We start from the raw sequence: 13,791 nt of genomic DNA on the forward strand, positions 1-13,791 counted from the left end.
CAAAACAACCATCCCCTAGTCCCAGGTGGATCTCAGGTTGATCCTGCTACCTTTGCCACCAGTGTTTTCATCCCTAGCAAAGGAAAGAGGAGGAAACCGACCCTGGGAGGAATTTCACAAGGCAAACTACTTTCTGCTCAACTCATCAAAAGCTCCACTTAATGAAAGCACTGCCTGCTTTGATGTCTGAGAATAACTCACTACATATTCAATGAGAACCCTTCTCAGCCTACACAGGCTATCTATTCTGGTCAGATCTTGCTCTGTGCAGGTATCAGTGTTACAGAAGCACTTCTGGATTTTGTCAGGATTCTGACACTCATCTAGGGCTGCTCTTTCTCCATTAATTGCAGCTCCCCGTCACCTCCACTTGCCAAAACCAGAACTGAGAAAAAAAACAACGGTCAGCTTCCTTACACTTCCTAGTGATACCTGCAATATCTCATCCTGGGGCCTAAGGGGTCTGGGGGAATGACAGAGTGGAAATGCTAGTTAGTAACATGGGTTTCCTTTTAAAATACTATGTTTCTCCATTCATGCCATTTCCATGTGCCTCCCCTGACAACCTTACACTACACTTATGTTTAGCGCATAGTGTATACTGGATTCATAGAATCATCATAGAAAGGTTTGGTTGGCAGAGACCTTAAAGATCATCTAGGTTCAACCCCTCTGCCATGGGCAGGGACACCTTCCACTAGACCAGGTTGCTCAAAGCCCCAGCCAACCTGGCCTTGAACACTTCCAGGGATGGGGCATCCACAGCTTCTCTGGGCAACCTGTTCCAGTGCCTCACCACCCTCACCATGAAGAATTTCTTCCTAAAACCTGATCTAAATCCTTCCTCTTCCAGTTTAAAGCCATTGTCCCTTGTCCTATCACTACATGCCTTTGTAAAAAGTCCCTCCCCACCTTTCTTTCCAGTACCCCTTAGGTACTGGAAAGGCTGCTGTGAGATTTCCACTGAGCCTTCTCTTCTCCAGGCTGACCAACCTCAACACTCTCAGCCTGTCTTCACAGGAGAGATGCTCCAGCCCTCTGATCATCTTCGTGGCCCTCCCCTGGACTCACTCAAAGAGGTCCATGTCCTTCTTGTGTTGCAGGCCCCAGAGCTGAAGGCAGTACTGTGGGAGAGGGGTCTCATGACAGTGGAGCAGAGGGAAAGAATCATCTCTCTCGACTTTTGTCCTCAGAGGCCAGGCAATGTACGTTTCGGGCACATTTTCACAGCAGCTGAAAGCATTACTAGACCACTACTAAGAGCAGGTTGCTATTAAGCAAACTCAGCCAGCACCAGCCTGTCTTCAAGTCAAGACAGTTGCTCATACACATCTTCTGTCACTGCCTACTGAAGTGAAGATTACAAAGCACATTCTGATTATCTGTTTTCTTCTTCTCATTCTTAAGTGGTTGCTTGGGTTTTTCTTCTCACAGAGCATTATGAGTCTGGGATGGCTATGTAAGCGGCTCTTAGTACACTGTGCAAGCTAATAGAATACAAATTATTATATAAATAATAAAGCTGCTGAAGATTTTCTTGTCACCGCTTTCTCTGCTCCATTGGCTTGACTTAAAGTACAGATAAAAATGGCCTCTACTAAGTGTTATGTTCATAGCATCCATAAATAAAATTAAGATCCTGATTTAAAGAGACACTAAGAAGCTGTATCTCCTCTTGATTTCCATCAAACTGGGATGCTCAGTGCCTATGAAAATCACGCCCAAGGCTCTATAGATGAAAACAGAAGGATTTCACCTCTGTATGAGAGTTTGTATTCAGCGGGGCAGTTTCATTTCCTATGTAAGATGTTCACATGCTCTTTTCCAGCATATGTGCATACCCTTAACTAATCCAAAGGTCAGGCAGGAGAGCAGCTGCAGACTCTGACAGCCATTGCTCACATCACAGGACTGGCACATAACATACAACCCCTGACACCATGAGTCAAGCACCAGTAGGATAATAACTTGTCAGGCAGTTACAGCCACAGAACTACCTCAGCATCACTGTTTCCATGACTCCTGTATGAAAACTCACATCCACTTTCCCTCTGATATTAAATGTTCATACAAAGAGGATATTAAGACAACCCTCCGGGCTGCAAATAACATTAGACCAAGCCAGCCACACCCTGTGAAAAACTGTATTAGTACAGAATTACAACATAAGGGAGAAAACCTTCGCAAGAAACTCTTACTCCAGGCTAGCTAGGAAGCTGACTGACAGAAAACTTAAGCTTGTTTTTCAGTAAGTTTTCTATAACATGTTTTGGAGATGTCAATATCTGTATTAATCACAGTGATCATCACAAATCCTATTAGAAGAGAGAGGAAAGAAGATAAAAGTTGACTGCAGGGCATATCACCCAAATAACAACTGCACCAAGTTTTGTATTTGGGCTGAGGGGTTTTTTTGTGGGTTTGTTTTGTTTGGTTTTGGGGGTTTTTTGTTGGTTTTGGTTTTGTTCGTTTGTTTGTTTTTTCTTACTTCCCACCTTACCCCTACTCCTAAGGAACACTATTCTGGTTCTTGGTGCTAGCCAGGCAGTCCAATCTCTATTATCCATGTGCAGATTTTCTCAGAGTTGTGGATTAACTATGTGACAAGGGCAGCCAGCCAGCATGAGACAACACAGTTTTGGAAGTCAGCTAGCTACTCCTGACCAATGCAGCAACTCTGCTGCATGGACTTACCGACATAGTACAGTGCAAAACACCACATTATTGCCACATCTCCATTATACCCTCAATGCTGCGTTCTCCTCACATAACTTACACATATATTTTATGCTACCTTCAGCTTTCATTTTTCTGGTTTATTCTAACTCTGTACCTTCCTGGAAAATTGACAACTAACTATGTTCCCAGGTGAAATCCAGGACCTTAAAAAAATAACCTAAAAAAGCTTCTGATTATGATTTTTTTTCACCCAAAAATGCTGCTTAGTAATCAAAGGTCATTTATCTCTTTTTAATGGTTATTGCTTCAGTGCCTAGAAGATTGTAATGCTTTCTTCTGAACAGCTAACAGAAGACACCTCTCCCACTACCATGGGTATTTTTTCTATAATTCAAGCAGAAGTAGTCTGATTCTGGCCATAAGCTCAGGAGTTTTGCGGCTGATGCTTTCTGTTCCAATGAATGACAAGTTTATCCTTACAGAGCTGTTGCAGTATCAGCATAAAATTCAGCATCAGGGAAAGGCATTGAGTGTGTAATAAACGGCAGGAAAGAGCGATGACTTTGAGAAACCAAAAGCACAGAAACAAGAATTAATTTGAAATAGTTACCTCTTTGAGGCAGCCCATGAAGTTGTTGCTTACTGGAGAGCCAGGTAAGTCAGCAGTACTGGGGCTCCCTCCCACATAAAAGAAGTCATCTGAGCCCAGCATGGTGTAGTCCTCCTGCGTGTAGCCCGTGGTGGTAAGGATGCCATCCACGGAGATTGTCACCTGTTCAAGGGACACAACAGACAAAGAAAATCCCAGCAATGACCTTACAATCCTGAACAGAATGAGTTATCTCCCCTGTATTTTTATGTCAGTTTTATCAAGGATTTTGTTGAGATTTTGTATGTTTTTTTTTTAGTTCAGCCAAGCTCCATTTTCTGGTCTGCTTCACCCACAATGGAAATGCTCCAGCATCTGCTTCTCCCCTTTCTGGTACATCAGCACTGTCAGGCTGACCCAGCAGTCTATCCATCAAGATGCTTTCCATCTATTCAGGCCAGAAAATGGAACTGTCCTTGAAAAAGATTTCTCATATTAGCTGATTTTATGATTAATTAATATTTATTTTAATGATTACAGTTAGTTATGGTTGTTAGTAAAAAAAAAAAACACTAATGAAGACGAGGTTGGTATTTTTTATTTTTTATGTTTCTTTTGCTCACAGCACACTGACGATCATGCATTCAGGGAGGGGGGGTGTGGGATCTCACTTTCAATACATTATGGATGTGCATGCCATGTACCTAGAGACACACACCCACCACCCACAACAGAAAAAAATAATTAAAAAATTATATATTACAAACTAACTCATAACCAAAATATAAATAGGAAATAAATAAAATAAATAAAAATAAATCAACCACACACCAACAAGTGTGAGAGAAGCAGAGATGATAAAGAAAGAAAACACAGAGCGTGCACACACTGCACTTTGACATGTCATGCCAATACATCCGGAGTCCAGAAAGATGACAGGAAAAAAGAGAGAAGAGAAGGAGAAGGAGAGAGAACACTATTTCACACTTGCATGCAATCAAAAATAAAAATACCAAACAAACCCCATAATAATCAAAAAACTCAAAACCAAACAGAAGTGTCCCCAAAACCTCTAACCCCAAACACATGGAGGGTGAAGGGGGACGGAAGGAGAGGGAGGGATAGGAGCATGTGAATTTGATGTGTTTTGCTTAGATGTTGTTAGTGGTTTAAAGGGAAGATGAAGGAAAAATAGATTGAGGCCAGGAGGAGATGGGCGAGTCACCAGACGTGGACATGCCATGCAGAGTGTGTACTGAAACAAACAACCGGCTGAGCTCCTGTCGGCCATGGCAGGTAGAGGTCAGAGAGAGAGAGAAAGTGAGAGAGAGCGCAAGAGGGAGGAGGAGGAGAGAAAGAGGAGGAAGGGAAGTGGGGGAAAACCAGGAGAAAGAGGACAACTCTGGCCAGTTTGCCTGTAATAGCCATTGCCACAACAAAAGTATGAGAGAAAAAGAGAGCCTTCACCACCACGGACTAGAGGCCCTGCAATGGTTCTGATCTAGAAACCTTCAGAGTGAAAAACAAAAACCAAAAAGGGAATAAAAAAGCAAAAGGAAAAACAAAGCAAAAGAGAGAAAGCTAAACTCAAAAGCAAGGGACAAAAAACCCAACAATTTATCACTGGAATGGAAAAGAAGAACTAAAGAGGGAGGTGAAGAAGCCAACGAAAGAAATGCCCAAACCCTGTTTTCAGAAGAGTTGTGTTAGTTGCTTTTGTTGCTCATTTTTCCATTAAAAAAGAAGAAAAGGGGAAAAAAAGGAAAAAAAGGGTCAGGGAAGTGTTTTCAATGAAATTAAAATAAAATTAAAGGAAGAAGTAAGTATAAAGGAGGGGGGAAAAAGAGGGGGTAGGGGAAGGAAAAGGCAGGTAACACACGGCAAACCCAAAAAAAGAGACAATAAGAATGATATCTACCAGACAATGTAGTTTGTTTACCATAGCGTGTCCAATGCCTGAGTGCTTTGCGGAAAAGGGGGAAGAAAGGAAATTAAAAAATCGTGAACAGAACGATTGTTAATTAAAATAACTAAAAGCAAAGATGAGTCGTTAGGGTGTTAGTACATTAGTTGGTTAGTAAAAATGACACATTGCATGAATGGTCTAGTGTTAGTCTTTCAAAAAAAGGCATGGGGCACCTGAGACACACAAAGTGAGAAAGAGGACAATATGACCAGGACTCTATGGGGAACCATGCCATCTAGACTGTAAAGAAGAAGGGTGCTGCCTAATCTTCCCCCACCCTGGTATTAGTCGTTAACTTCAACCCTCATATACATTATCCAGGACTGAAGCAAAGTTAAAACAGTGCAATACTTACTCTTTAAAGGCCCATCAAGGTGCTTCCCTCAAACAAGAATCTTACCCTCAGAGATGTATACACACAGTACACAGTTAGCTCCTTCAGCACAAACCTAACCATGACTCCTTTCTTCCACCCACCCCCACCCACCTATGTTCCTGCTCCTCTTCCAAGCCTAACTACCCTCAAGTGTTGCAGAGTATCACAAACAGGCCAGTATTTCCTTTGGCTGGAGGACTCAGATGAAGATAAGTCGAAAACTCTGAGTCTTCCTTCCAAGTTTCCCAGTCTGCAGGTTTCTTTATAGAAGGTGAGTTTGTGAATTTCAGGAGAAGCAGACAAAAATGCTCGTGCTTGGCTGTTTGCCTGTAGCTCACTTCTGTCATCCGGGAGTATAGGAACTGAACCTCTCCTACTGTAGGAAGAAATGTGTCCATGAATTGTATAGGAAGAATTGTGTCGCGTGTGTCAAGGTTGAAGACAGAAGACTGACAAGATTTAGTGTCTCTCCTGTTATACTATATCTATATTATGGAGGAGCTAGGAGAATTCACCTGTCAGTTCACTTAGTTGGGTTTAGCAGAACTTTGTGGATGCTTGTTAATCCCCCTCCCAAGGCATGCATGCCAACTGATGGAACCTACATATTGTTTCTTGTTTGCTTTTTAGCAGCTGGGGAACTCAAATTCTTTATAGCAGATTTTGCATGGTGACTAGCTTCAGTGTTAACAGGGAAATGTAGCCCATGGAGGCTCCAAGTCCTTGTTCCAGTGTGACTGAAGTTGGCAAGAACTATCGCAAATTACACAAGCAAGATCTATGCTGCCTCATGTAAAAACAATCTGCTTGCAAATTTTAGAGACTTGTGCACTGACTAAGGAAATAAGTTGGTGAAAACTTTGTGGCATTGAACATAATTTCCCAAGTCTATTTTATTTGTTTATGGGAATTAAATAATAATACTCTGTACTTAGGTGCAACAAGCACAAATTCCTGATTTCTTCATCAAGGAAGTCTCACTCGCAGTGATATGTTGTGTTAGTAAACCCATTTTTACAAACAAGGGAGTTGGAGCATGGGACAGGAGGAAGAGCATGCTAAAAATGAGACTGAGTGTCAGCAGCAGACCTGAAGACAGACACGGGGAGTCTGACCTTCAGTCTCCTCTGCTCCTCCTTCTCCTCCCACCAGACCACACTGCCCCAAACATGCTCTGAAAGCCCTGGTAAAATACAGCCATAATCTTATTTCTAGTAAAGGTTTCTCACAAGGCAGAAAGAGGGCTTAGTTTTAACTGAAATAATAAGATAAATAAACAAGTAGATTTGCTTTGACATTAACAATCACCTGTCAAGGGAATCTGTGGGTTCACTTGGTTTGTCTCTAAGGAGATTAACTGCTCTGATAGCCATTTGATCTAAAAAAAAAAAAAAAACCAAAAAAACAGCAAGACTGAGTACTCTCCTAGCTTAGCTACAAAACATTTAACAATTCCAAAAAGTACTGGGCAAAAGTCCAAATATTTAAAGTTCTGCTCTAATTCTAGGAACAGCCAAAAAATTATGCAAATCCTCCTTCCCCTTCTCGCAACCCCAAAAAGAGCAGAGGAAAAGACTAGATGGCATCCTGAAGCTGCTGATAGCCCATTTACCTGGAATTGTTTTAGCTTGGGATTGCATTCTTGGAATTTCTAAAATTTTTTTAAAGTTCATTTTAAAGAGAAATATATTTGCCTCCAGTGCAATGTTTTCAACCAATTACAAGGAGGCTACTGATGTCCTCACAAAGCTGCAATATTCACGGGCAGTGTTTTTTGTTGGAGTTTTTTGTTTGGTTTCAGGGTGGGTTTTTTGAGGAAATATGAGCACAGCTAGAAATAAGACTTTCAAGTGACCTATATTATGCTGCAATTTTACAGGTGAATTTATGTCAGGAAAGATGCAGAGTAAGTAATTTCTTACATGCAAAATTATTTAGGATATATAAAATTATATTGGATGCAATAAAGGAAAAAAGATATAATTTTATAAATGGTAAATAATCTTCATCCTTTATTACGTCTTCAATATGAAAATATCAAGGGACTTCACAGATACATAGTCTGTCTGAAAAATGTTGAAGTCTTTTACAGAGAAACTCTCTCTCATGTACACAGACAAAGCCAGGAGACATAAGCTGCTGGAAGCTGCCATCAAAAGAGAGAAAAAACAAAACTCCTTCATCCTGTGCTTTTATTTAGAATGGTGTCTTTATCTTTGTTGTTGTTAAATGAAGCACTTATAAGGTCAAGATATAGAGTGACCATTCTTAGTTACGGCCTGAAAACTGTCTATAGCAGGTATTAATTAGTTTTCCATCTTTTCCAAACTCTTTATCCTGAAGAGTGAAGGGTTTTAAGACTTCTTCATCCCTAATAATATCAACTAAAAGTAAGAATGCATAGGAACTGACAGAAAGACTACAGCATTCAAGGTTTCTCCTTATTGAACACTGTGGCTAAACATACCAATAATTTTTGGATGACAATTTTCAGGACTAACAGGATTGCTTCTCCTCAAGGCCTCATCAATTCCAATTTCTAGGCAGTTTTAGGTTCTGGGTCAATGTCTTAATTTTCACACTGAACCTGATCAGAAGTTAAAATGGAAGTATCCACGGAAAAGATGACTCGAAAAAATTCCATCCTTATTGATATTTACTGGTTGAACTGTATTCTGTCATGCCTATCTATAGAATTGGACCCCAAATCACATCTGCTACTTATTTTTAGTCTGAGTTCAAGACTGTCCTTTCTTTGGAAAGAGCACAGCCATCTTACTAAAACATCCTCTCTCTTGCCCAGTCATGTTGGACCCTTTAAGAATTCAGGATCACATGAAAACATTCATTGTGAATATAATCAGAGGATCAAATATTTGCGGTGATGCTTAACTGGCAAGGGACTCACCCGCTTTCTAATAATCACCAAAGCACTGTCCTGGTCTAATCAAAGACAAAGAGACATAGACATATTTCCATTTAACCGTAGACCAAGGAATAAAAAAATCACTAGCTGAAAGATTAGGAAACGAAAGTGAGACCTTGTAATCCACAGTTTTGTCTGTGACTCTTCCTCAGTTTCTGCTTCTTCAAGATCCAAACCAATCCTGGCATGAAGCAAGGATGCATTTTGGTTCAGGCACATTTTCCCATTGAAAACCAATTTTAGACAAAAATTAAAAGTATGATTAACTAAAATGACCAGTAAGTGACACTGAGATACTCAGAGACCAGCTATTCTGAAACCACCTAAAAATAAAAAAACACATCAAATAAAGCCATATATTCTGACCCTTCCAGACTTGACAAACCTCAACCAGTTGGTGCATCTCTGATGGGAACATTTAAAGGCAATAGGATCATTAAGACCCAACCACTCTAGAAGAAATTAAATTTGCATCTGCATATAAACTATTGAAAACAAACTCATGTTGCCATAAGTAAGAACCCTGCAGTCTCATGAAAGTTTGATGACAGATTTTTCATCAAAGACCCAGACATCCTGAGCATGTAGAAATACATGGATTCACATGGGAAAGACAAATAAATATCTTCAGCCCCAAACCCAAATACTTAAAAGAAAGATATTAAAACCTCATAACAGATAAATTATCCACTGACATTTACTAGTAGAGACCATTTCTGATCCCTGGCACTGATTATCCTATATTCACAGATACATTTTATCTTAGCTACCGTAAAATGTTACTGCAAAAGCCATTTTCTAAACCAATTACATTGTGTAAATGTAAATAAAACTATTAAGGGTCATGTTAATATTCACATTCGTGAGCAAATAAACAGATTATATTGTTTTCACAAATTGATTCTAAAATCTTAGTTCACAAGCTATTTCTGCTACCTCTACCAATCAGTAAGACACCAAATAGCTCCTATTCAGAGTGTAAACCTCATTTATCATGCCGCAGATGGGCCATAGTGACTTGATATATCCACCAGCTTCCAGAGCAAGTTTATTTAATTTTATCTTATCTATTTATGTCTGAATTTATATTTCACGTGGAAGGCTTCAGGATTTTAAGACTAGTTTACTACCAAATACATCACCTGATAAGAGTTGCCTGCTTAGAAAAGCAGCATGCAGATGTGCAAAATTACAGTGGTAAAATCAGAAAAACTTTTCCAAAGTGGAATTGTAGTGTGCTGGATTGATCTTGGCTTGCTTGGCTTTTTTGATCCCTCCACTTTTCCAGTCCTCACAGCCAACAGAAGAGTCTCATAGGCAGAGACACAAGAAAAAAGTAGAATCTCATAGAAAGAAGTGGGAAAAAAATCAAAAAGAAGAACAGAGAATCAAGAAGACTCAGAAAGACTCCAGCCAAATAATTCCACATCTATAAAGTTAAAATAATTACACACGTAACCACCAGGCTGCATACCTGCACACTCACATGCACACACAAAAGCAAAGAAAAAGTAAAGGAAAAACAAAAGACTTCCAGAATTAGAATTATGACATCATGGCAATAGTTAAACCAATTAAGAAAACTGAAAGAAAAAGGAGAGAGGCGTAGAGCATTGGCTGTTGGAAAAATACTTTGTTCCCACAGTAATTAAATACAACAAGAATATTACTGATAAGATTTAATCATACTTAAGGAAATAATAAAATAAAAAAGGGACAACAGAAAAACAGGAAAGGAAAAGGGAGATGAAAATAGTTATGTCACAAGTTTTTATTATTAAATCAAACTGGAAAAAACAGAAAATTAATAAAGTGGAAATGAAGATATTGCAGCAGGGATAAATTCCCATTAACTAATGTTTTTTCACTGTCCTTTAGATACCAAGATCCAGAAAAGGTGAAGAAACTCTAACGATTTCACTGAGCATCCCCATTTCTCCATTACTCTCTCCCATCTGCTCATCTCAATGAAACAAGAACAAAATTTTCCCCAGCATTTTCTCCCCTTCACCATTACCTGCCGCAGGTTGCGTGTCACCTTAACGTCATGCCACGCGTTGTCATTGAACTTGCCATTGACCGGCTCCACAATGGCCTCGAAGGCCCCAGACCCCAGGTTAATGACCAACGAGACCGCACCATCTTTCAGGGCCAGGTTGACATAATCAGCTGACTTGCCAGTGTGCAGAATGAGCCCGTTGCGTTGCCACGTCTTGAAGGAGAGAGTGATCTCATCGCTGCTGCTCTGGATGGGGTTTTGTGATAGGTCATAGCAAAGGTATTCAGAACCACGGAAAGTGGCCATGTTCTCATCTCGTGCTGGGGAAAAAAAAAAAAAAAAAAAAAGGAAACAAAAGAACTATTCAGCAATCAGCCAAGAAGAGATTCAAAGTTGTCATGAAATTTCTAAGCAATCCCACAGCACTGTTAGTGTCCTATACAACTATGTATCATGGCATGCCAATGACTGTACAGCTCCTCTTGTAATATGGTTATCAAGAGAATTAATGGCAGGGTCCTCGGTACCCAAGAATTTCAGCGTTGTGTTTTCAGTTTCACTGCAGCACTGTCACCATAGGGACCGTTCAAAAGTATGCAGTGGCTTCTAGGAAAAGTACATTTAAAGACATTGCTGTAAGACACATCACATCCTTTGGAGGAGAATGATGGAAAACTCTACTATTCACAACATGACCATCACGTATGCATTGTTCCAAAAGAAATGGATTAGACAGAATTTATTAGTACAAGACTGAAGGAAAAATACCTGTTGTCATACCCGTTCTTGAAAAATAACTACATGGTAAAATCTGTGCCCTCACAGCATGAAACAGTGGTGACAAAACAGCACAGTGTAGCAATATGAACATATGTGATCCTCAAGCGATAGGTCTGCTTTAAAGCAGAGACTTTTGCAGTCTTGACTGAGAGTATCACAGAAAAAAAAAAAAAATTAAAAATCTGGGCACTTTTAAGGCAGCAATAATGTGTGTTTGTACTTATGTAAGTGAACCATAAGCCTATACACTCCTGTGAGCAAACAAGTAAGAGAAGTTACTCCATGCAATAGTAAAGGTTGGGAGCCAATTGGCTCAAAAGCAGTCTTACAGCAGAAGACCTGAGGGTCCCCACAAACAAGTTGAGCACAAGTTAGCAGTGCCTGCCCTTTCAGCAAAGGCCAGCTGCATCCTGGGCTGTATTAACAAGAATGCAGCCAGCAGACTGAGGGTAGCAATTCTTCCCCTAACGGACCCTTGTCAGATCACATCAGGAGTACTCCATCCAGCGTTGAGCTCCCCTGTATAAGAATGCCTTCAACATACTGGAGTGAGTCCAGCAAAGAGCTACCACAACATTCAAGGTGCTGGAGTAGGTGATGTGTGTGGAGAGGCTGAAAGAGCTGGGTTTGTTCTGCCTCGAGGAGAGACAACTCAAGGGAAATCCTACTGCTCTCTGCAACAATTTCATAGGACAGCATAGAGAAGATGGAGCCAAATTCTTCTCAGATGTCTGCAGAAGAATGATGAGAAGCAACAGACACAGCTGGAATACAATAAATTCTCATGCTATACAAAAAAAGTTTCATCTTGAGGATGGTCAAACACTAGAAAGGGCCTAGAGAGACTGTGAAATCTCTGTCCTTAGAAATACTGAAAACTTGATTATATACAGTCCTGAGCTGTCTGATCTAACTGGACCCTCTCTGAGCTAGTGGTTGGACTACAAGGCCTCTGGAGGTCCCTTCTAAACTACTTGGTTCTGTGATTCTATTCTACCACCAAGGAGTGCATATGCTTCTGTCAGTGTTCAACCAGCCTAAGCACAGAGGGTTGATATTGATTGCAGTTCCAGAAGTCAGAGTCGAGCACTTAACAACCCTCTCCATGATGATAATTGCCCTGCCTAATCACTCCTGATCCATCGGAAGGGAATGCGTCACAATCAAGTTGGACACACGTTCTATGTACCTGTGGGTAATTCCCATCAAATAGCAGGCGTCTTGAGGGCAGGAGTCAAACATGATCATTACAACTGAGCCTTTTTCCCACAGCTGTAGATGTGCAAAGCACTGCATACACATTTGACATCTTTGGGAAGGGTGGTGCGGCGGGTTGATTGTTCACTCAGTACAAGACATATTAATAGGGCTCGTTTTCACTTTCTCAACCACTTAGATGAAATCTCACTGGTCTACTCAGTACAAAGGAGAAGGAAAAGAGTAGATTAGAAATCTAAACAGTAATTTAAGGCAACCACTGCAAACTCATCAAAACAGAGCAGAGGAAAATCAGAGAGATATAACTCTTACTTGTACCACTGCTTTTACTATAAGGTGCTATCAACCCACTTCTGTGTGTAACTACGTCATCTGCCTGTTTCTTCCAGTCATCTGCTGCTGACCCTTACCACAGATGGGATTCCAGACCTGATCCATCTCTGTATCCTTGCTGTTCTTGGGAGAACTCACCTATTTCTGTTTCATATGTTGTTACAGGGGTTTTTTTTCTTCCTCCTGTGGCTGCTGTGGACAGACATTCAAATTTGCAGACCACCACACACTAAAATCTCTCTGGGGTTCACTGGTCAATCCAAATTCACGCCTGCCCACCCCATGTCTCATAAGCACAACTCCCAAGGTCAACATACTCTCCAAAATTGTATTCTCCAAACAACTAATTCCTAAACAGTTCACCAGCAGCCATGTGGATGACTGGTTTACCAGTCTCATGAAAGATTTTAGTGCACAGATTAGGCTCCAATCACTGAAGAGCTTGACTGTGTATTCCTACAAGCTACAACACAGTTGCCTGTGTCGGGCCACGTGAAGGCTTTTTAACCAAGCACAGCCTTTCCATGCTGTCCTGCCCGTGAGGACACTCTGACATATGCGATGGCTATGACCATAAAGCACATGAGAATTACCAGACAGGGGAAAAAGGGATACAGGTTCTCTCCACGATGTATGAAGAGACAAAGCCCTGAGTACAGTACAGGTTTCACAGTATTTCTATATGCTTTCAGGCACAGTCTGGTGACATTTGGAAGACCAGAGAGTGGTGAACCGCCTGTTTTTTGTTAGCTCATGATCCTTGTGCTGTACATTTCTGAAAGCTCCACAAACTGCACTGTGATATTTATTGCTTCTATATTCTTTAAACAGTAGTAGTGTACCAAGGAGCCTCTGCATAGCAACACAGCTAACCTAGAATAGCTAAACTTAAGTCTCAACTCAAAGTCAACAGGAATCCCTGGTT

At 40.7% G+C, this 13,791-nt stretch overlaps 1 protein-coding gene across 1 annotated transcript in view; it reads right to left on the reverse strand.

The window, feature by feature from the left end:
* The window catches only part of LOC104167268 (neurexin-3-like), a gene marked incomplete at its 3' end in the record, with an annotated part of 99,105 nt that extends 87,792 nt beyond the window's left edge, over nucleotides 1-11,313 (reverse strand). Inside the window, exons 1-4 of the mRNA XM_009707477.1 lie at nucleotides 11,304-11,313; nucleotides 10,554-10,855; nucleotides 5,187-5,231; nucleotides 3,290-3,451 (exon numbers count right to left, since the gene is read on the reverse strand). Coding sequence (XP_009705779.1) covers nucleotides 3,290-3,451; nucleotides 5,187-5,231; nucleotides 10,554-10,855; nucleotides 11,304-11,313 — 519 coding nt within the window. The remainder of the gene's footprint in view (nucleotides 1-3,289; nucleotides 3,452-5,186; nucleotides 5,232-10,553; nucleotides 10,856-11,303) is intronic.
* Between the last annotated feature and the right edge of the window lie 2,478 nt (nucleotides 11,314-13,791).

The sequence above is a fragment of the Cariama cristata genome, unplaced genomic scaffold, assembly GCF_000690535.1.
Source record: "Cariama cristata isolate BGI_N322 unplaced genomic scaffold, ASM69053v1 scaffold749, whole genome shotgun sequence".
NCBI classification, from domain to species: domain Eukaryota; kingdom Metazoa; phylum Chordata; class Aves; order Cariamiformes; family Cariamidae; genus Cariama; species Cariama cristata.